The sequence below is a fragment of the Calonectris borealis genome, chromosome 7, assembly GCF_964195595.1.
Source record: "Calonectris borealis chromosome 7, bCalBor7.hap1.2, whole genome shotgun sequence".
Classification (NCBI taxonomy): domain Eukaryota; kingdom Metazoa; phylum Chordata; class Aves; order Procellariiformes; family Procellariidae; genus Calonectris; species Calonectris borealis.
Genome location: NC_134318.1, coordinates 33,614,772 through 33,636,931, shown reverse-complemented (window position 1 = coordinate 33,636,931; position 22,160 = coordinate 33,614,772). Strand labels below are relative to the sequence as shown.

The window sequence follows — 22,160 nt, the reverse complement described above, 5'->3', positions numbered from 1 at the left end:
AGCTGATAGGCAAAAACTTGCTAAGCAATTGGATTTTATAGTAATTTTGTTTGAATGTAAAGTAATCAGATTTTCTGGCTTTGCCTTTAGTCATATAGAATCAATATAAAATGGAGGCAGCAATGAGTGAAACTTTTTGAGTTCTGTTTGTTCTTCCTTCAGGTTGACTGGCTGGGTGTTACTAAAGTTGTTTAACAGCTTTTTCTGGAATATTCAGATCCACAGAGGTCAAATAGAAATGGTCAAAGCAGCAACAGAGGTAAGGGAGGGTGGGAAAGAATCTAGTAAGGCAGACGTCTGATGTAATTTCTATTAATATTTACAGCACTTTCTCTTTTTAGGAGAGTTCTGCTAAGTCTGTATGATATCAGATTGTAGATAGATCTGTCTCATATCTGTGAAATAGTGTTTTTAATTAAATATAATGCCCTTTGAGTTGTGTAACCTAAAATACTGTGTGAACTCTGGTTTTACCTTTGTTTCAGGATCAAATTTTAACTGTCGGGCTGAATGATTATCTCAGATAACCTGCATCCAGCAGTACTTCTTTTTTTTGTGCTGAGGCAGACAGTCATAAGTTAGTAGGTCTATTTAGGATTTTTCACTCTTACCTTAATTTGGAATAAAAATCTTTAAGAAGTAAACTTTTCCTATTTCTTACTAGCAATCTGTTCCCAGTCCTTCAGTATTTATTGAAATTGATCAAAATAACTCCTAAATTCTACCATGTTCTTTACATGCAAAGGAGTCGATTCTTTTTGCAGGGTTTACCTTGGAAAGATAGATTAGATAAATAAACAAAAAAAAGGTTCCTGATACTTTCTGTTATCTTTTGATTACAGTGTTTGGGAACCCCACTATTCATAGATCCTTGCTGATATCTAATAGAAAGAAATAGCAGTACTTGGGTGACACTGATGATTTGGCCACATCCCTTTAATTGTTTGATTGTTGTCTCAATTCTGTGAGTCTGAAGAAACTGGGAATATTAATCATTGTTTCTTTTAATGCATACAACTAGAAACTACAGTCCATGAAGATTAAGCAGTACAATTGATTAAAATGTTCTCATTGTCACAGCTGAGTGAAAACCAGAAGTAAACAAACTGAATGATGGTTAACGGAAGATACCATCGGTTCTGGTAATATGATGCTAGCCATCTCAATGATGGATTTTAGAAAAGGAGTAATATTCCACAGTTCTTACAAACTGTCGTCTCTCTCTTTTTCCTTCTCTCTCCACCGTAGATGAATTTGCCGCTTATCTTCTTGCCTGTTCACAAATCCCACATTGACTACCTGCTCCTTACATTCATTCTTTTCTGCCATAACATCAAAGCACCCTACATTGCTGCAGGGAACAATCTCAACATGCCCATCTTCAGGTAATAACCTCTTCTTATTTGAAAAAGACTGAGGTGAAGATCCCTCAGGTGATTTGTTGCACAATATATCTTATGTCCAAGTGTAAGATAATCTGAGTATTATCGGGCCATCATGTAGAACTTCTTTGGTTCCTGTTATAGGCTCAGAGAGAGAGTATAACACAATCCTTCTGAGAAATTCTGGCATATGCTAAGTAGGGTAAGGAAGGATATTCCCTTCTTCTAGGAGTCTCAAAGTGGGTAGGTGATTAAGGAAAGATAAGTATATAAAAAAGCGTTGTGAATGGTCAGCTCTTCTTCATGAAGGTTAATGAGCTGGCTGACAGGCAGCAACAGTACTGAGTGAATAATACTTTCTGGGAAAGTACTCCGATTTGGTCTGTGTTTAAATTATATTTCTGATGGCTGAAGAACATAAGAAGGTCTTTTAGGTAGTATTTTGCCAATGAGACAGAATTTGGGGATAACTGATTTCTGAAAAGCCACCGGATATTGCAGGAAATTATGAGGAAAGAAGGGGGATACCTTGACTTAGAGGGCGTTTTGCCCCAGTAGGTGCTGGTCTGTGGTGATCCCAGTAAGAAAGGCATTCAGACTCTATAAAAATCAGTTAAAATGCTATTTATTAGGGCTAGCAGTATAAAGAAAGAGAGACTAGCACAGATAATCTAACATCCCTTTTGTTGCTGGGAACCCCAAGTTGTGCGGCGTCCAGCTGGCCTCCAATGCACGCACAGCACGCCATGCGGACCCTGCCCACAGAAAGGGTTACCCCGTTTGGGTCATTCGAGCTAGTATAGGATTTTCTTACAAGAAAACAACTCTATTCATCACTTCTTCTGTCAAGCAGAAAGGATGTTCTCATGAGAACTTCCTGCAGCACTGTTAGATAAAAGCAAGGCCACGCAGGTGCCAAGTGGGAGCTGCCTGCAGGCTGCTCGGTTAAAATCAGCTGGCTGAGCTGATCCTGCAGCCATGGGGTATGTGCAGCACAGCGCGGGCACGACGCCCATGCTGTATGTGCAGCACAGCACAGGCTTGGGCCAGCTCAGGTTAACTGTGATGTGGATCGCCAACATCTCAAGGTACAACGGTCTCCCGGTCAGGGTCACTGCAGAGGGTAAGTGGTCTGTCAAGGGAGTGAAATGGAGCAAGACAGTGTAGAGAAGCCTGTTTCTTAGGTTAAATTGAGTAATATTTGTGTGGTCCCATCATGTGCAAATAGCGTAATACATTTTAGTCTTCGGGAGTTTCAGTAGTTTCAGTTCCTGTTGGTGCTAGGAATTTTGTACTGGACGTGTAGTAGTTTCCTGCAAACTAAAAGCAATGCGTATAATTCTTCTTTTATTATGTAGCACATTGATCCGCAAGCTAGGAGGATTTTTCATTCGTCGAAAGTTAGATCAGAGTCCTGATGGTCGTAAGGACTTCCTCTACAGAGCTTTGCTCTACGTGGTACGTGTTTCTTGTCTTAGTTTCTGTAGGTAGCATTTCAGTCGGGTGGCAAGTGGGAAAGTGAGTTCCATCAGTCTGGGGATGTTTTTTACTGCTTTGAATTTGTCTTAGGTTTCATGCGGCAAAAAAGGATGCATTTTTGTATGAAGTCTTGAATGTATAAAATAAGAGACTTGAATGCCCAGCACCTTTGAGGATGGGCAGATTTTCACCTTGAGTAATCCTTATTAAAAGAAGTGGAATTAATACTCTCTGAATTAATGTTTCCCTGATTTCTTTTGTGCTGGGGCATATCTACACTGATTCTGTTAACTTAATGGAAGTCTCTGTTTATGATGGGTTGATGTAATCCTTTGTGCCATTCAGTACAATAGCTGTATTTGCATCTCGGAAGATGGGACGTACTGAGGAACCAGAAGGAGAGATGCATGCAAATCGGCTGGATCAACTGTTGCTAGAGATGCTGTTCTTGAACAAATCGCATTATACTGCGTGTATATTCATGCAAAGTCAGTTGCAGTTTGGTCTGGGTTTATGTCAAGCATTAATTACTGCTTTTGGTTTTTTCACAAGTATTCATGCCAACTCATGGTCTTCCAATGCTTTTAAAAGGAAATGGTTGCTGACGATATATTTCAAATGTGAATTTGCCAGTATAATTAGATATTTATTTTCTCCTCTTTTCCAATCTTGTTGTATTCAGCACATAGAAGAATTGTTGAGACAGCAGCAGTTTTTAGAAATATTCCTGGAAGGCACACGGTCTCGAAGTGGCAAGACATCTGGAGCTAGAGCAGGTCTTTTATCTGTGGTGGTGGATGCTCTCTTCTCAAATGCTACTCCTGACGTCCTAATTATACCTGTGGGAATTTCCTATGATCGCATAATTGAAGGCCACTATAACAGTGAACAGCTGGTAAGAGCAATTGAACGACTTGTTTTGCCTAGGGGATTTTCTGTTTATGTGCAAGAAAATGTGTTACATAGTTAAATGATGTGCTAGTAGTCCTCTGTCACATGTATTTGGTGTTAGTGTTGAAGAACGTAGAGCCATGAATCACAAAACCTCTCTGATAGGGAGCGCTGAGGTGCGGGTGACATACTTCTAAATGCAAATCCATGGCATAACAAATAATACGTTCAAGTGGATATCTATGGAAAACAATAGTTCTCTAGATTTACTTGAAGTTGTAAGGTGTGTCAAAAGCCTTGGCCTTGTTTTGTCTGTTGCATGCATTTTAATTTTAAACATAACCTTTTAATTGCAAATTGGAAAAAATCCAAAACAGCCACCCATGTTTTCCAGGGCAAGCCTAAGAAGAATGAAAGTCTTTGGAGTATAGCTAGAGGAGTCTTCAGGATGCTGCGGAAGAATTATGGGTGTGTCAGAGTAGATTTTGCACAACCATTTTCCTTAAAAGTAAGTTTGATATTTTGAAGATCCTTTTGAAGGTTTGACATTTTTGATGTTTCAATAGTGGGACACATTTATTTTGATTTTTCTCTTTGTGGGTTATCATCACTAGCATTATCTGCTGAAGCCCATTCCAGTGGGACAAAAGTATCCCTGTTTTGCTGAAAATCTTCAGACACATTTGTATTAAGCTGAAATAGTCTCAGAGTTGATATAAAGGGTTTTGTCAGGTTTGAAGGGGTGTAAGTATTCCCACTGGGGTTCTTTGTTTTGTTTTAACAAAGAATCTTTAAAATGTTGTACCATGTTTAAGTTTAGACTCATTTGGAGTTGAAGGAAACTGAAGGTTTGAGTAATTGAACAGTTTACACTGTTGTTGAAGAAAGGCATTTACCTCACTGGATTTTTAAAACTGCTAAGCAAATTAGTAGCTATAAAAGTATCATGGATTATATATCATAAAAATCTGCGTATTCTTTGAATATCGTAGTTTATTATTAGTTTACAATTATTACCTATACTAGTTCACCTAATACTGTTGCGTAGCTTCTGAGGGAATGGGGTGGTGCAGTACTAGCTGCCTTCACTTCTTAAATTTTCTCTGATCTCTTTGCAGAATCTGCTAGTACTACACTTAGTTTATCTACATTTCACTAATCTGTGTTCTGCTACAGTATATACCTTATTTTTAGTGTAACTTTAATAAGATTAACTACTGTAACAACAACCTACTAGAACATTATTCAAAGTAATTAGGTGTTCTTCTTTCTGCCCTACTTCTCTCAGAAAAGTAGTGGGTTGGAGAGCTTTGGAGGGTTCAATTACCGCAGCATGAAATTATTGTGACCGTCTGCACGGCATTATAATTAGCGTAGTAGGGAAAGGTATTAATTCACTTCCAAAGAAGAAGGCTTGGGTCGCTTCCAGGCTATTCTTGGTAGGGAGTTAACAATTGTTCTTGGATCAGTATAAGGAAAAGAAGGTTATCTGCCCTCGTAATCTAGTGAAGTGCTGATCACTCTGTACCTTCCTAGCAACCTCTGTCAGGTCTCATTTGTATGTGTATTCATTTTTGTACTCCAGAAAGGTAATAAATGACCTAAATTGTTTAAGTATGCCTTAACCAAGATTTGCAGAAGTGTAAGTGTATTTTTAAATTGATGTAGTTATGTCACTGCAGGTTTTTCTAAAGGAGAGGAGCTTTGGGGGTTAAATTTGGGCATCTGCAGTTCTGTGAGCACAGGCTTAGAAGCAGAAGAGAGTGAGCTGGCTGTGAAAGTCTTTTAAGGAGCTTTCCTGGGAGGGAACTGTTTTCCTGACCAGCAGGTTAAGTGGCTCTTTAGTTTCCCACATCAGTCTTTATAGAAACTGAAAGAACAGAGTGTCCTGAAAACAGAGTAATGTAAATGCTAACCTGTAAGGAGAGGTGTTCTGCTTTTGAGAAATTTGGGATTCAAGAATTCCAAGCATGCGGTACCCTGCCTGCTTCCTGGGCGCTTTAGTTTATGGCGCTGTGAGGGGTCTTGCAACTGGAGTTTCTACACTGGAGTTTACCTATGGAGAAGCTCCTTATCCTGGTGCTTGAGGAAAGCAGCAGCAAGCAGTAATTACAGTTTCCGTGTTGGTTCTGAAAGGGTATTAGACTTCGCTGTCATTCATGTTAATGAAGGCAGTTCTCATTAAATTAATCATGGAGAAGCTAGTCTCCAAGGAGTTGTTCCCAGCAGGGTGCTGACAGGGGTTATGTATTGGTTTTGTTGCAGTGTTTTTATGAAGTACGGATTCCTTGCTGTGGAAAGTTTGCCTTTTCATAAAATAAAATCAAAAGTGAATAAAATGTTGCAAACTTTTAATTTCTGTGACCTTATTACTGCTATTTTAGTGTGAGCTATTTTTAATCACAGTTGCATTTTTGAATAATTGCCTTTTTCGTATAATACTGTTATCAGTTGAATGCAAGAATAAGGTGGAAAAAGTACAGAAAATAACGAATCTTCTCTTAACAGGAATACGTAAACAGCCAAAGCCAAAAACCTGTGCCTGCTCCTCTTTCTTTGGAACAAGCTTTGTTACCAGCTATACTTCCATCAAGGTAGAGATTTTTTGGGTGTTGGGGGGAGGGAGAACAGGCTGGGGGTTGGTTGTTTGTTTGTTGGTCTTCTTAGTGTTCTGCATTACATTCCAAGCAGTGCTTGACCTCCTCAAGGGTAATCTAATTGTGTATAGAAAACCAAAAAACTTTCACAATTGTAACTGTGCAATTTATTATGAGAGTTGTGTTCTTTCTGGGGAGCTCTGTTTAAATAAGCTCGAGGAGGCTTTTTTTCCTTTTTTTAATTTTAGTGGCCTGTGTTGGTTTAATTTTAAATTTTATGGAATAACTTAGGGAAAAAATGACACACTTCGTGAAAAATGAAGGATTCGTTTTTAAACCTCACAAACATTTCAGGTGAATTTTGATATAATTCCAAAGCAAATAGGACTTGTGAGTGAGTACTCCTTGCTCGTGGAGGTGACTGTCATCCGACATGCAAAACTGTGCTCAAGGGCTAGATCTGCATTTGTAACACAGGTACACATTTTAGTTGAGGTCTTAGCTTGACTTGTACAAACCTGTGTGGTCCTAGTAGAGACAGAGTCAGTCATTTATCTTTAGAAAGTTGTAGATCCATATAAAGGACCATTTCTAGTTTGTAGAGAGGCTGGGCTGGAAACTGCCTTTTAGGCAGATTCGCTTCATCTACTGTTGTCCATATTCATTGAAGGGAAAAGAGCTGTGGGGTGCAAATGATGTAACGGCGAAGTCAGGAATAGCCGTAGGACAAGGTAAATTTTTCTTTTGGTAATCTTATCTTGGGTTGCTGTTTAGTGTGAAGAAATAATCTGGAAAAGTTGGTAGATATTAAATTTTTGTGGAGCTTGTCACACATAACATTTTTGTGCCCTTACCAGACTGCATAGTGGGTTTTTGCACTGTGGTTCAGTTAGTGTGTTAAAAGGAAAAAAAAAAATCGGTCTAGGTTACTTTACATTTTGATCAAAATCTAAATGTCATAATGTGAATTTTTATTCTGTATTCAGACCTAATGATACTGTGGATGAAGGTACAGAGGCTTCACTGCCCAACTCCAGGGATATCACCAGTGAACCCTTCAGAAGAGAGCTGATATCCAACTTGGCTGAGCATATTTTGTTCAGTAAGTGTTACAGTATCACTATCAGCTACCTGTTTTGTTTTGCTGATTGCATGAACTAACTTGCTGTTTGGGAATGTCGTACTTCCGAATTCCCTCCATTCAGGTGATCATTTCATGACTTCAAATGCTCTCTTGACAATTCTCCATCCTTTGCCTGCCTGCCTCCCTCCCTCCCTCCTCTTCAAAGTTTAATAAACACTTTTTCTGCTTAAGTACAAGCTTTTTATTCTGTTTGTTTTGGTAACTTTTGTATTCCTTGGACTAGTACTGAACTTGCTGTACTCTGAAGTGTTTGATTGTCATATTGATACACTGATTTCTTACCACTTCATGTAAGACGTTATTGCAGTGCCTTAATGGCATTATTTAAGATAGTATCATCTAGCTGCCTGGACCAGTGTTGCCAGGTTTTATAGGTTATGTGGTGTATGCTTCATTCAGTAGATCTGTGATTTGTGGTATAAGAGATACATACAAAATGGTACTTAGCTTAGTAGACATTTAAGCTTTACTCAGGCTTCTTAGTTCCTAAGTTATTTTAATTTGATTACTTTAATATTGTTACTATATAGACATAATACACTTTGTATTTCATTCAGAAGGTGCAGTTCTGTGCCAGTATCACTTTTTTTTTTTTTAAAAATAATGGGTACTCTTTCACTTGTAATGATGATCTGAACTTCTCAGGTGCTTAACGAGTCTATCTTGTTTACATCTAGCTGCTAACAAGTCCTGTGCTGTGATGTCTACCCACATTGTTGCCTGTTTGCTGCTGTACAGACACAGGCAGGTAAGGCTTCTATGCTGCTTAAATAGCCAAACATTACTTTGGCCTTGTTAATTAAAAAATAGCTTGCATTTTACTATTGTATGATACTAATAAAAGAAGAAAGACGCATTTAAATTAAAGTGGATTTCGGTTAGTCTGAGCGCTGATATTTTAGTTAGTAGCGATGCTTGAAGATAAGCCATTATTGATGGGATGATAATAAATACTCACGTGGAAATAGATTTTTGTAATTCAAGATGTAGTTATGCTTTTCTAAAAAAAGACATTATTTTGATTCATTGTATTAAGATTGTTTTTCAGATCTTAAACACATTTGCTATTGAATATGCTAGCAACTCTTCTGTTAATTTTCAAATGAGTTTTGCTGTAGCTTGGTACTAGAATATTATACCATGATGGCAAAACGGTACTAATGTTTAACTGAAATCTTGTGCATGGGGCATGGAAGAAATTCTTTTTCTCCTACAAGTGTGTTTAGCATTTTTTCTGAAATGCCTTCTGCCTCTAATCTGAAACTTCTATTGCATGTAAATTGAGAACAAACTGAAAAATATCAGTCAGATATGTAATCTTCCTAGTCGAGGACAGTATCACTATTCCTGTCTGTCCAGTTTTTCGAATTTCCTAAAATAATGGAATCGAAGCATTTTACAATGTGGTCTGAAGCCATCTTGACAAAAAACAAGGAAAGGAAGTACTTGAGGAAAAGCTTTTTCTCATGTTCCCAAACAATTGAAGAAAAGTTCTGCTAATTACAGTATTCCCAGCTAATTGATCATTCATTTTATAGCATAGGTAATGGAAATATGATATCTGTAACATGTTCTTAAAGAACAACTCAGGTCTCTGCAGGTTGTGAAATAAACCAAGAAGCAAACAAAAAACTTGGATTCTCAAATAGCTGCATGGCTTTAAAATATAATTGCATATAATTTAAAACCTGTGGGCTATTTTAGCAATATCTCTGTGAAAACAAGGTTTTCTAATACTACTGTTGTGCTTTGGATTTTTGAAAATTAATGGCTTATTTATGTGTTTGCTATATACATGGTTATGTGGTTTACAGATAAACTCCTGTGCAAAAAAAATTGTTTCACTTTGTGATTCTGATTTTATTTCTAGGGAACTGATCTTTCCAGGTTGGTAGAAGATTTCTTTTCCATGAAGGAGGAGGTCTTAGCCCGTGACTTTGACTTGGGATTTTCAGGGAATTCAGATGATGTTGTCATGCATGCCATCCACTTGTTGGGGAACTGTGTAAATATCACAAACACTAGCCGAAACAATGAGTTCTTCATCACTCCCAGCACAACGATACCTGCTGTCTTTGAACTCAACTTCTACAGCAATGGAGTACTTCATGTATTTATTAAAGAGGCCATTATTGGTATGTGTAGGGATTTACCAAGGAAAGACTTTGTTGTGACCCATGAAGTCAAAATATCTGCACAACCTCCTCCACCCCCATTTTTCATGTAATTTACTTATATATATTTCTCCACCCCCTGCTTCAGCCCATGTTTACTCTAACAAAAACAATTTTAAAGTAAACTTGGTTTTGGTTTGTAGAATGTTTTACTCATTTTTCTCATCATCCTTCATCTTTCTTGGACATATTCATGTATTGGTCACTGCCTTAGGCAAGGCACTATCAGAGTTTTGAGCCAACATGGCAAAACTTGTGCTTTGGTCACTAAAACTTTAATGAGATTTTGTTTCAGTCGGACATTAATTGGACGCAAATGGAATAGTGGTGAATTCTGTCTTTATTCTTCAATTGCATGTGTAATGTTTGACTGCTTTTAGACCTAGAAATAGACAAAGCAAAAGTTTTAAGTTTCCTTTGCTATAAAGCTCTTTGGAAAAATAAACTTAGCTTATGTTTGTTTCTGCTCTAGCCTGCAGTCTTCATGCGGTTCAGAGTAGGAGGTACAGAAATGGTACCAATGGTGCTTCTCCCAGTTTGATTAGTCAAGAACACCTGGTCCGAAAAGCTGCCAGCTTGTGTTACTTGCTTTCTAATGAATTTACTGTATCTTTGGTAAGTAAGTAGTTGCATTAATTGTCCACATGTCAATTTTTTTTTTCTTCTTGTAATTGCCTTTGTAACTTTAAAGAGAATTCGTGCTTTCTTCAGGCGTCACAGTTCTGATACGCTCAGTGTAAGTACAGTCAAATGATAGTGGGTATCAAGAGGTTGAACATTGTTTGGAAAAGGAAGATAGTGTTGTTCCCATTTGCTTCAAGGAAATATGTGAACATTTGAATGAATGTAGTTCCATCAGAACACTTCATCCAAAAGATGTTTGGCCTAAGATAACACGTGAATTAACTTGCCACACTCCTGTCACTACCTTGTTTCCCTGGCAAGGTGTGACAAAGTCAGTCGATCCGGTTTCGGGGATACATGCTGAGAGCACGCCTGCTGCTCATGCAAGTGCTAAGGTGGGCGATGCTGGGGCAAGCCTGCAGCGTTTCTGCTGTGCTGGCTTTAGCCTTTCCTGAGAAAGAAAAGCTGCTCACTCATCCCTGTCAGCTTCCCACAACTTGAGGTTGGGCTTCTTAATGCCTTCTAACAGATTTTATGTCGCTTATGTCATTAGACCATCACAGCGATATCTGCATTCTGCTCAAACTATTTAAATATATTTTTACTTAAACAAATACAAGTCTTTGAGAGTACCCAACTCTTGTAGGTTTGCATAGATGATTGAAACTACACTGGGAACTAAGGCTCCAGACTCTAAAGATATTCTTAATTTGCATAGGAGTCACAGTGTGCCACACCTAGTACTTAGTGGCAATTTTAAACATGGCCTGACTTTGGTTTTTGTTTTGTTACAAAACACTGAAGAGAGCTGATGTTATCTCAGTTTTCAGACACTCTGTATACTTACACTCTGTATACTTGCAATTTTAAGTGCTAGATATTTTTTTTTCTTATGTGTAGAAGTTACTTAGAATTCTAGAGATTCTTGAATTAGTTCTTAAATTTGCACACATATTTCTGTCTCGTGCCTTTTTAAATGAAGGTTAAGCCAAATTTAGTATTTTTGTCTGGGCAGTAATGTAGCTCAGATGGTGGGGATCTTTAGTAATCTTATCCTTCTGCTTTCACAATTAATAATTTTTTTTTTTTTTTAAATTAGAAAATATTTCCTACATGGTTATGAACAATGTAAAAGAGGTTGGTTTTTTATTCAGTTTCAAAACACATAAGGGAATTTCTTGAAAGTGTACTTTCCTTTAAATTCCAAATAAATCACTGGTATGAGTCTCAATGATTTTAGTTTTATGATGATTTTATTCCAGAATTGTTAACAAACTAAAATTTGGTTAGAGGCAATTAAAGGGGAGACTATTTAATGTGGTTTTCTACCAGTGTAGTAACGCATTTCTTCAGAAAACTTGGACAAATTTTAAATATCCGATCTCACTGTAATTTTTTTAATGTCTGCCTGTCTGCCAGGATAAACATAAGAGTGGTGCATTGGGATTATGCTGGTAAAAGTTTAATAACTTGCTTAAAAGGAATAATACTGCTGTATCTAAAACATTCATACTGAACAGGGAACTGGTGTTGCTATAATGGGTATAATGGATGTGACTTTTTCAGTGCGTTTCTTTTGTTGTGCAGCCTTGCCAGGTGATATATCAAGTTTGCCATGAATCTGTGGAAAGACTGATACAATATGGTATTCTTCTGGTGGCCGAGGTAAGGTGATAGAGATACTAAATGAGCTTTGTTTCTTGTACTTGACTTCAACCATAGGTAGTTTATGCATCTTAGTTGTGAGTCTTGTTCTAAATATATGCTGTTACTGAAAGCTTGTAACAACTTAACAAGTCCAGGACTGATACGACTTCAATTCTTACATTTATAAGCGTCGGACATTTGGGTATAGTCATCCTGTGATGCTATGAATGACTCTCTGTGTAATTTCAGCGTACCGTTAAACCCAAGGACGACACATATTTTACACTGTCTTGTAAAATGGGGATTTATTTTATTATTGGAGCCCTTTCAAATTGTAGCATAGCTACGTGGATGTTCACTTTCTACTCTACAGGAGTCAGTAGTCCAGACCCTTTGTCATTCTTTGATTCCTTTGCATCAATCTCGAAATTATTGTAAACCTCCTCTGCCAGCAGAGTTTGCAGTTTCAGGGATGTACTGGAGTCGCTGCGTGGTGCAGTCCGGCAGAGGCGTGCAGCGTAAAGAAAACCTGGGGTCCAGGGAGCAGCTGACTCGGCATACCTTTGCTTCCCAAACTGTTCTTGTGCACAGCAAACAAATCTCGGTGCCCAGGAGGAAGCAACAAAATTCAAAGAGCTCATGGAAAAGAGTTACATATTTGGCTGCTTTCTTCTTGCAGCTCTCTAGTTTCAAAGGAGGCTAGAGCTGCCTCTGGTGTATTTGTTAATGGGCACTGTTTCACTCTGATCTTGCTGCGTACCTTTTGATACACACTTCCATTTTTAATATATGTAACCATAAGTAGTATTTACTTGATATACCTGGATATTAAACATTCTCCTCCTTTGGAGTTACTACTGCTTGCTTTTTATCTGAAGTACTGACATGTTGTCATGCATTAGATTGTAATCATTATTAGATAAATCCAAAAATGAATGCTAATCAGAGGATTAGGAAGAAACCTGTACGTTCCGTGCCTGGGGACAGATGAGGAAAATAGGTGTGGACAGCAGTAGATATGCACCTCTGTCTACTCAAGCATGAAACCTGTCTTGAGGGTTCTTCTATAAGTTTTGGTTGCTGAGTCTGGTACTTTGCTGTTTATAGCTGGGATATAGATAGCTATTAGGCAGTATATAAATATTTGTGTGTGTTGTCTGATATACACCACCAGTGCAACATTTGAATGCTTAAAAAGGAGATATATTCCATCAGTACATTTCTTTAAACTTAGAAAACCTCTGTACCTGCTTACTTCTTTTAAAATATTAAGAATTTGCATAATCAGTGCAAACACTATAAGCAATAGTTGTTTCATGACTTCGGACAGGTTGAAATGTTTGTGGGGTTTTTACCTCTTCTCTAAGAAAGGTAGCTAGCTTCTGCCCCTTCTAATGATTTCAGTTTACTGCTGACATTAACTCATTGATAAATTTCCCATTAAATTGAGCTTGATTGATCCATGCTTTTTTTAAAATTCTTTTCCTATGATTCTAGTGTCTACTTCAAAAACTAAGAAATATTCCTAACACATAGTGATCTCTTTGGTATTTTTTTAAACTTATTTTGTGGCCTTTGCTTCATACAGAATAAAACATTTGATCAGAGTGTAAGATTGAAAGGATGTCGTTCTTCATTTGCTGCAGGGGCCTTTTCTTTGTCATGAATATTATGACATTAATCACATCTACGAGGTGTCTGTTATCCATTTGGTTTTAGTCTTGCGTGATTCTCATTTCTAAATGGAATAACTGTATTGGGGGTCTTTCCCCAGTTACTTAGCACTCCTGACCTATGAAAAATCTTTCTGTTCTATTACTTTGAGCAAAACAAATAATGGCGAATGATTGACACTAAGGCTTCCCTTATTCTTTTGAGCGTGTGTTTACTATCTCTGAAACTCGTTTCTGAAGACACATTGTTGAAATCGAATGTTGCATCAAACATTGATCAGTCAGGTGGAATATTTCTGTTGCACCTCAGTTACTGTACACCTGAACTTCTGACATACCTGCATTATTGCACAACAGAATGAAATCACTATTCAAGTACATTTAGTATGTGTATATTTGTCACTTGTGCTTAAAGATCTGGCAGGTTACCTCACTATGCCCTTGCAAGGGAACTTTACAATACTTTGCAACTTTACAAAGCACTTTACTAATTAATGGTTTTACTAAAATAGATGGTTTTACTAAATAGATGAAAAGCAAACAACGAACTCTTTTTCCCTCACAATATTCAAGTTAAGAAATTGCACCAATGGTATTCTTGCTGTCACGCACTCATCTCAAAAGCCTGAAGAAATGTATACTTACCTAAGACACCGACCTGCTAATAAGTTTAAGTGTAAATCTGTGTCTTGCTCCGAGGGTGGATTACTGTGGGGCATTTGTAGGCTAAACTTGGATGGTGCTTGTCAGGGTGATTAGCAGAAGGGAATTGCTGTGATGCAACAGGTGGAGAGGTCTTAATGTCACAACGTAAGCAAGGTTTAAACAATTTGGGGCCTTTGTGATTAAAACTGGCTCATTCTGTTCCAACCAATATCTCACATGGGACAAATACAAGAACAGCATCATTAAAGGCAGTAAGTTACCACTTCCAAATAGCAACTTGTGGCATTCTGCATTAATTGAGATTTTAGCTATTGTAATATAATAACACAGAGTTTACTACTCAATCTTTAAGGCAACCGTAGTATGGAGGTTAGCAACATTCACATCCAGATAGCATCTCAACTTTTTATCTTAACACGACTGAAAAAACTTCCTTGGCAACTGCTACTGCATGGCCTCTGGTAGAAAGATTCAGCAACACTTGCAAAGGTTTTCACTTTTACGTGACAAGCAAACTAAAGAAAAACAGTCTTTTTCACCAAATGTCTCTTCTCTGCTTATCTCAAGCCTGTCTATAATTGGGTCTCACCTGCTTTCATTAAATATTGGTTAATGAATGGACTGATTAAGTCAGATGAGATTATAAAATAAACCTATTGTTTGCCCAGATTTGGGTTTTTTACCTATTTACCACCTTGTCTTTCAAATTTAAGCAGGATGATCAGGAGGATGTTAGCCCTAGTCTTACAGAGCAGCAGTGGGATAAAAAACTCCCTGAGCCATTGTCTTGGAGAAGTGACGAGGAAGATGAGGACAGTGATTTTGGAGAAGAGCAGAGAGATTGCTACCTGAAGGTAATATTATCCTAAAGCTAATAACATTGAAGCCTGTTGAAAGATATACAAACTACTTCACTAGTTCAGGAGGGGTAGTGATAATTTTTTTTTTGCTGGTTCATAGTATTAGTCTGTTGTATTTTGCTACTGTCAGTAAAACACCTTTCTCTCCTTCCCATGGGGAAAACAGCTGAAGAAACATCAAATAATCTTATAGGGATGGGGAAGGGCAGTGGTTAGTGTCATGAAAACTGATAAAGGCTCAAGTATCTTAGTGTCTAAATGTTTAATTCTTTACTGACAGCACGCACTCTAAAAGTGGCACGTCGTGCTGGTATTTATTTTCAGCCTAAATTTCACTTCATAGATTGATCATGTTGATTTTAGACATATTACCAGTTTTCTCACAGAGCTGACACAAAAACTCTTTAGGATATCTTGTTAACACTTGGAAACTTATGTCCATCTCTGTGAATGTATGGCAACCGTTCTGCTGGCTGCAGAGCAGTATGATGTCTTTAATTTTATCTTAGGAAAATAGTTATTAATATCTTGGAGGACAAAAAAGTAGCATTGATCTGTGATGTGCAGTGCCTGTTTTGTCCCTCGTGGTAAACTGCTTTTTTGCTATGCTTTCATAATGTGCTGTATTGTGCCCCCGTACTCCTTTTCGTACTAAAAATTATTTGGGCTGCCGTTTTGCTGTGTACTGTGTTGCATGTCATTTCTTTTTTCCGCTGGTCTCCGTCACGTAAGCTCTTGTTGCCCTTTCTTAGGTGAGCCAGTCTCAAGAGCACCAGCAGTACATCACTTTCCTGCAGAGATTGTTGGGACCTTTACTGGAGGCATATAGCTCTGCTGTTATCTTCGTGCACAATTTTAGTGGTCCTGTTTCAGAGTCTGAATACCTTCAAAAGTTACACAGGCACTTAATAAGCAGGACGGAGAAGAATGTTGCTGTATATGGTATGTTAAACTGCTTTTGGAACTGGATTTGATTCATTCTGTTCCTCCTAGCACAAGGTAGTCCAAATTCAATTGCAGTTGTTTATCTGGGTTTTTTTCCTTGCAGCTGAGAGTGCTACCTACAGTCATGTGAAAAACGCAGTGAAAGTCTTTAAGGAAATTGGGGTAAGTGTTCGGTCATCAAATTTGGAGACTGTTAAGTTTCATTTTAATAATGAGCACAATTTTGACAATTCATGGAATCTGTGCAGTGTCAGTTTAAAATATGTGAATGTATCTCTGCAAACGTATTGCAGGCTTTGAGCATTTCACTCTCCTTAAAGCTCAGGGCTGTAGGAGAAGAGCACACATTGCAGAACAGGGCACTTCTTGCCCCTGAGAAAACCTGTCTAGGTGAGGGCTAGGTGACTAGGCATTTTTATTCACAGCAAATGAAGTTTCTCTGCTCTACTCCATGTCCTTATTGGACATCAATGACAATGTTGGAAGGCTGAGAGTATGCTCTGTGCTTAGTGACAGCTAAATCTAAGTTTGAAGGACCACTTAAATCTTCAAAAAGTATTAGTTACTGAATAATTGTGGCTTAGCAGTGATTGATGCTCCAGCAGAACCATCCTAAGAGACCTCCAGTGTCCACCATGAGGATACAGATGTTCCTTAAAATACCAGATCAGTTTTGCACTTTACCCCTATCATTTTGAATTTTAAATCGCCTATCTAGATTTTGCAAATGAAGTGTTTCTTTCATCAGAATGACATGGCTTCCTGAATGCCAGATGGGATTTAGCATTATAATTTTGAAAGCATCAGCATTGAGGCAAAGTATTGCTAGATGAGGGTTCTGAAGTCTTTGCCCTTGAATTCTGCTGTATTAAATAATCTAACACCTAGTTAGCCTGTAGTAAGGCCTATAGTAAAGGTATCTTCCTGTAGACTGTAAGACCTATGAAGAAAGCACATATCAAATCCATCATTTAATTCTAGTTTATTCCGCTGTTGGAAAAGTGGAACTAGATAGCATGTGCTGAGCATCTATTCAGAGCATAACATCTGAATTCTTGTTTTCGAAGTGCTTACACTTTCAAGTCAGATGCCTTTTGAGCGCGTGTTTTATCCCTCACTGTTAGAAGCTGGCTGTTTATCATACACTGTGCTTATTTCTCATTTTTTCTTCTTCCGTACCACTTGAAGGGCTTCAACATTGAGTGAATTCTAGTGATATCTAAAGGCATTGCCATCTAAGCCTTCAGGAAAGGAAAAAAAAAAAAAAAAGTCTTGGAAATGAGGGCAAATTTGGTATAGACCATAAACTTCTAATCACAAAAGAAAGGAGATTCCTTGAACATGGTGATACTTATATATATTCATGCTGTGCTTTAGGTTTTCAATCAGACGAAACAAAGAAGAGACACCATTTTGGAACTAAGCACTACGTTCCTACCTCAGCGCAACAGGCAAAAACTACTGGAATTCATCATGAGCTTCATGGTATTATAGACCACGTATAGCACCTTTGTCCAGGGACATGAAGACAGGTTTTGAGACTGTATCAAAGCCTGGGGACGTTTGCTAATCCTTCAGAGTGTAAGGTGCCACTGTCTGGGTAAGGCCTTCTCTGACTTGAACTACTGGAAGACAAGTGCCTTCTTATGTATGCATTTATGGGTTTCTTACAGTCCCAATCCTGTTGTAATACAGCGATACTCAGATGACACTTTGGATACAAGTAATTAAACGTTGCAAAAAATAATATAAATTATTAGAATGAGATTTAAAATGAGTGAAGTTTTATCAGTGTTATGTTTTAAATATACTTTTAAAGACTGTAACAGATGCACAAATACACACATTTGTGATCTGTAGCTAACCCTGAGATCTTGAGTTTAGTGGCAACACAGCTTATGGCATAAACAGGTAACTTTCATTCCAATTCAGTTTTAATGTTTTAAATAAATGGTTTCAAAATTTTGCTTAGGCAGGATATATATTGCATGGATAAAGCCATAGTTTTTCGTAAATGTTAACATAAATGCCAAAAGTCTAATGAGAATAACAGTTAGAGACATCTGAGAATAATGATCATGTAGCAGATGATTGTGAGAAATGCTGTTAGCAGGCACACCTTGCACTATTAGAGCTGTGTAGTGCAGTGGTAAATTGCACTAATCACTGCTGTCATGAAGAATGTGAGAGTAGCGTTCTTGTTTTTATTATGGCGTCTGTCATTCAGCCAGATGAAAGTCAGGAGACAGTTGCCTGAATGTGAATATCTTGTAAAACCTTAGATTATTATTTAATTGAAAAAAGCTTGTTTGTTTGTTTGTTTGTTAATTAATAGGATGTCAGATTTTTTTTTTTTAAAGTGGAGTAAAGACTTGATTTGGTGAAATAATTTTTAATTTTCGCCCTAAAAATTTCAGCAATAACTTTTGCAATTCTTTGGAAATGAGTGTTCGTATTGTATTCTGTTGCTGAGCCGATCTAAATTGGCACGAAGTAGTAAACTCTAGAAACACAGAAATATAATTAACAATGTACTTTTGACTCTGATCTAACTGACTGACAAAAAAAAATTCACAGACAAAACTGAATGATGAATAAATTCTGTCCTGTGAAACAGGACTCTGGTCTTGTGATTTGATCTTTTTGCATGGAGGGCTTGCACTGTAGATTTCATCTTCTCTTCGTGGGAGTGGAGATTACATTGCAACCTGTAGTCCTGTGTTTTAGTGCAGCTGATCTAGCTGAAGCAATAACTGGTATGTGAAGCTGGTTGGCTTGTGAAATGTGTTTTTCCTCATTTAGATTGCCTTCTATATGAGGGAAATCAAACATTTCAATTACTGCAATGTTTCGCCCGATTCTTGCGTCCTGGCCTTGTGAGCAGAAAATCTCCCAAACTTCATCATGTAGTCTCTGTTGCTTAACATAAATATGGAAAAGCATACTTGAATCCCAGCACTTGCACTCTTAAGCCAGCACAAAACTGATGCACACAATTTGAGTTTGTGGCCAAGGAGCTTGCATTTGTACTGCACATTTGTCAACAAGAATATTTCTGTAAATTTTTTTATTAAATGCTATTAATATTTGAAACCTACAGTTTATAGTTTATTAGCATTATACTGTTAGCACTGTGAGACACGTGTGTTTTGTCACTAAACCAGGTGCTCTACAACACTTAAAGAATTTCTGAACCAAAGCTACATTAATACGGATAGGAACTGACCCTAGAGTCGCTTTTGTTCTTATGTCCCTCTGCTGTCTCAGCAGGTTAGTGACTACATCGCACATAATTTGTTTTGTGAAGTCTACTAACTATTTAGAAAACAGTTTCATCTCATACTAGCTAATGTGCACTTTGTTAACTCAATGAATGCTCCATACGACGGTTGTTGCTGATGGCTTCCATTTAATGTCAAAAAAAGACTGGGTGCTTCTGAATAATGAGCTCTCATAGTTTACTGCATTTCAGTAAATCTGAAGTGTACTAACAGCGAAGATTGTACATCAAAAACCTTTTAAAAAATGAAGCAATATGAAGCAAACAAAACTTTAGTCGTTTTATTAAGAATGTTCTGCCAACTGATATATTATTTACCATAAAACCCAGGAGTACTGTGGTCACTGGAGTGTTCTGGCTAGGTGTTGCAACTAAGATAACTTATGGCTTACATTTAAAAAAAAAAATCTGGTTAATATAAATCAGTGAGTGGGTAGGGTAATAATGCATGTGAATACACATTAATGAATACATTTGGTATGCAGAGGGAGGGGCATCTCTAAAACTGGTTTGGTTTTGTATCAAAAAAACATGCATGTGAGAAGTCAGTACTATGAATCATATGCCACTGGAAGCCTTTGCATTCTGCAGCAAGTGTGTATGTATACATATATATGCAAGCATGTATATTATGACACACGGCAACTATGCTTTTCCTTGAAAATAAAGCACAGAATGTAAAATTATCAGGCTGTAACAGTCAAAAACTAAACCCAACACTTTTGCACTCTACTTACACCTTCAGTGTCTTCTGATTTTATTACCCTCTCACGTTTCCTTTGCTGATAGAATGCCAGGTTGAGTTAATTTTGGTAAAGTTAACCAGTAAAGAAGAAAGGACTGGCCCTGAAGTACCACAAATGTATTTTAGGACTCTCCTCCTATAAAGACTTACATGAGTCTTGTCATTCTTATGAGCATATTACTCAGGTGTGCAAGTCTTTCTGGGCCAGGATCTTCCATGATATGAGAAACTTAATCTTTCCATATGCATCCCGTAGATTTCACTTTTTTTAGAGTGATGAAAATGTAGAATTCCGCTTCCCGTGCCGCCACAGCTACCCAGGCCCCACGGGATCATAAACTTGTTAATAAATTTACTTTCTACTCCCACTGACATCAGAGGCATACCTGCCTTCTCCTTGACAGTATAGGGCTTTACTCACCTATCTTTGATTAGGAAGCATATACACACACTTGCATTCAACTGCCTGCCTGCTGCACAGAGAAGTATCAGAATCACCATGTAGAAGAAGGTTGGGCTGGGAGGTGATGCAAGATACTGTCGCTCTTGTGTTTCTGTCCTAATGAGCCTGATACTGCTTCCTTGAGAATGTTACCCACGTTTTACCTGTTACGTGTAATGCTGTGTCTGTTGTAGAAGCACAGAGGTGTACTGGAGTCATTTTAATAAATTAAACTGTTTGCTAATATGACATTTAACAAGCTCTTCTAGTGTTTTTTTGTTCGTTTGTTTGTTTGGGTTTTTTTAAATAACCTGCTAAGATAACTCATTCAATAACTTTGTCCCATTCCAGGTAGTTTCTGAAATTAAACCACGAAAAGCTTTTGCTGTAGAAGTATCTCTACCAGTGAATGTACTGGAGCAGAACCATTTAAAAGGCAGATTGAGGTGACATCCTGATTCCTGAGGCACTGTCTGTTTTGTTGCGAAGCGGAGGTGCCATTCTGCTTCTCCGTTTCCCCATCCCCGCAAGGCTTTTGTACGTGGCTTCCTCTTCTAAAGTTCTCTTGCCTTACAGGGAGGGGGGGTCATTCAGAAGTCTGGGACGGCTCTGATGCTGCAGACTGTCCCTTCTCGTGGCGATTTCGTGCTGACCTGGAGTGCAATAAGCACCTGTCAGCAATTCTGACAGCGTCTGGCAAATGGGAATCAATTGGAGTGGGGCTTTAATATAATAAAACCTGCATAGATGATCATTACTTAAATTGAGAAGGAGGGATGCTGTTTCACCCTTCAGAAAAAAAAAAAGTTGTAATCAAGTGATTCTTTAAGAGGCCTCTAGCAATGTTCACATGCAAGCAAGGCTCGATTAATTGACAACTCTAGGCTGAGGCAGGAAACTAAAATTCAATTATTGTCAATAGCTTGAATAAAACCCAATTCTTATTGGTGATGACCTTACATGTTATTCTTTCTGTAAATGTCTTCCTATTTCTCAGTCTTTTAAAATACCAAATGTCAGATAAAGCAGTTATCTTTGGTTTTTTGCTTAATTCGGTTTTCTTGTAATAAAAGCTTGTCAGGCTTATTTAGAAGGATCACTTGATTTGAGCTCTCTGCTTTGTTCTCTCTTATGGTACACCAAGTTTTCAGCAGCTCTGTATTTTCAGGTAAGATCCACATTGATCTGATTCGCTGCTTGAAACATTTTCTTTTCAGTCTTTTATAGATGTTCATTGCACTTTGCATTTACTGGGTGAGAAGTATCGTCCTTATTAATTCTTCTGTAAGTTGGCCCACCTGTTAATGTAGTTGTCCAAGAAGTATCATAGTTGGTGCTGTCATTAGAATAAGGAACTTTCTGGCTTTTAGGAAGAAACATGTATGAAATGTTCATTGCTGCTTCTTATGCTGGAGTTCAGACCTGAGAGACCATAAACCCCAAAGAGACTTTTAGATTTCATCTGTCATAAAGCATTGACAGTTATAGAAACAAAAGCTATTTAATTAATTATCGTACAACTCTTAGTTATACAAATACATGTGTATGTAATTATGCAATGCAAAATTTCAATAAAAGATGCATGGCATAATTGCTAGGAGTAATTTGCAT

At 37.7% G+C, this 22,160-nt stretch overlaps 1 protein-coding gene across 10 annotated transcripts in view; it reads left to right on the top strand.

Moving 5' to 3' along the window:
• Positions 1–20,808, top strand: part of GPAM (glycerol-3-phosphate acyltransferase, mitochondrial) — a 33,255-nt gene extending 12,447 nt beyond the window's left edge. For 6 of the 10 annotated variants that reach the window (XM_075155054.1, XM_075155057.1, XM_075155056.1 and 3 more), the window contains 15 exons: positions 163–259; positions 1,249–1,385; positions 2,741–2,840; positions 3,544–3,756; positions 4,147–4,260; positions 6,261–6,346; positions 7,336–7,451; positions 8,171–8,241; positions 9,364–9,628; positions 10,140–10,282; positions 11,879–11,956; positions 14,991–15,131; positions 15,890–16,079; positions 16,186–16,244; positions 17,460–20,808. In XM_075155054.1, the coding sequence (XP_075011155.1) occupies positions 163–259; positions 1,249–1,385; positions 2,741–2,840; positions 3,544–3,756; positions 4,147–4,260; positions 6,261–6,346; positions 7,336–7,451; positions 8,171–8,241; positions 9,364–9,628; positions 10,140–10,282; positions 11,879–11,956; positions 14,991–15,131; positions 15,890–16,079; positions 16,186–16,244; positions 17,460–17,576 (1,927 nt within the window). In that variant the 3' untranslated portion in view covers positions 17,577–20,808. The remainder of the gene's footprint in view (positions 1–162; positions 260–1,248; positions 1,386–2,740; positions 2,841–3,543; positions 3,757–4,146; positions 4,261–6,260; positions 6,347–7,335; positions 7,452–8,170; positions 8,242–9,363; positions 9,629–10,139; positions 10,283–11,878; positions 11,957–14,990; positions 15,132–15,889; positions 16,080–16,185; positions 16,245–17,459) is intronic. The other 4 variants (XM_075155062.1, XM_075155059.1, XM_075155061.1 and 1 more) reach the window with 1 other exon arrangement.
• The last annotated feature ends 1,352 nt before the right edge of the window (positions 20,809–22,160 follow it).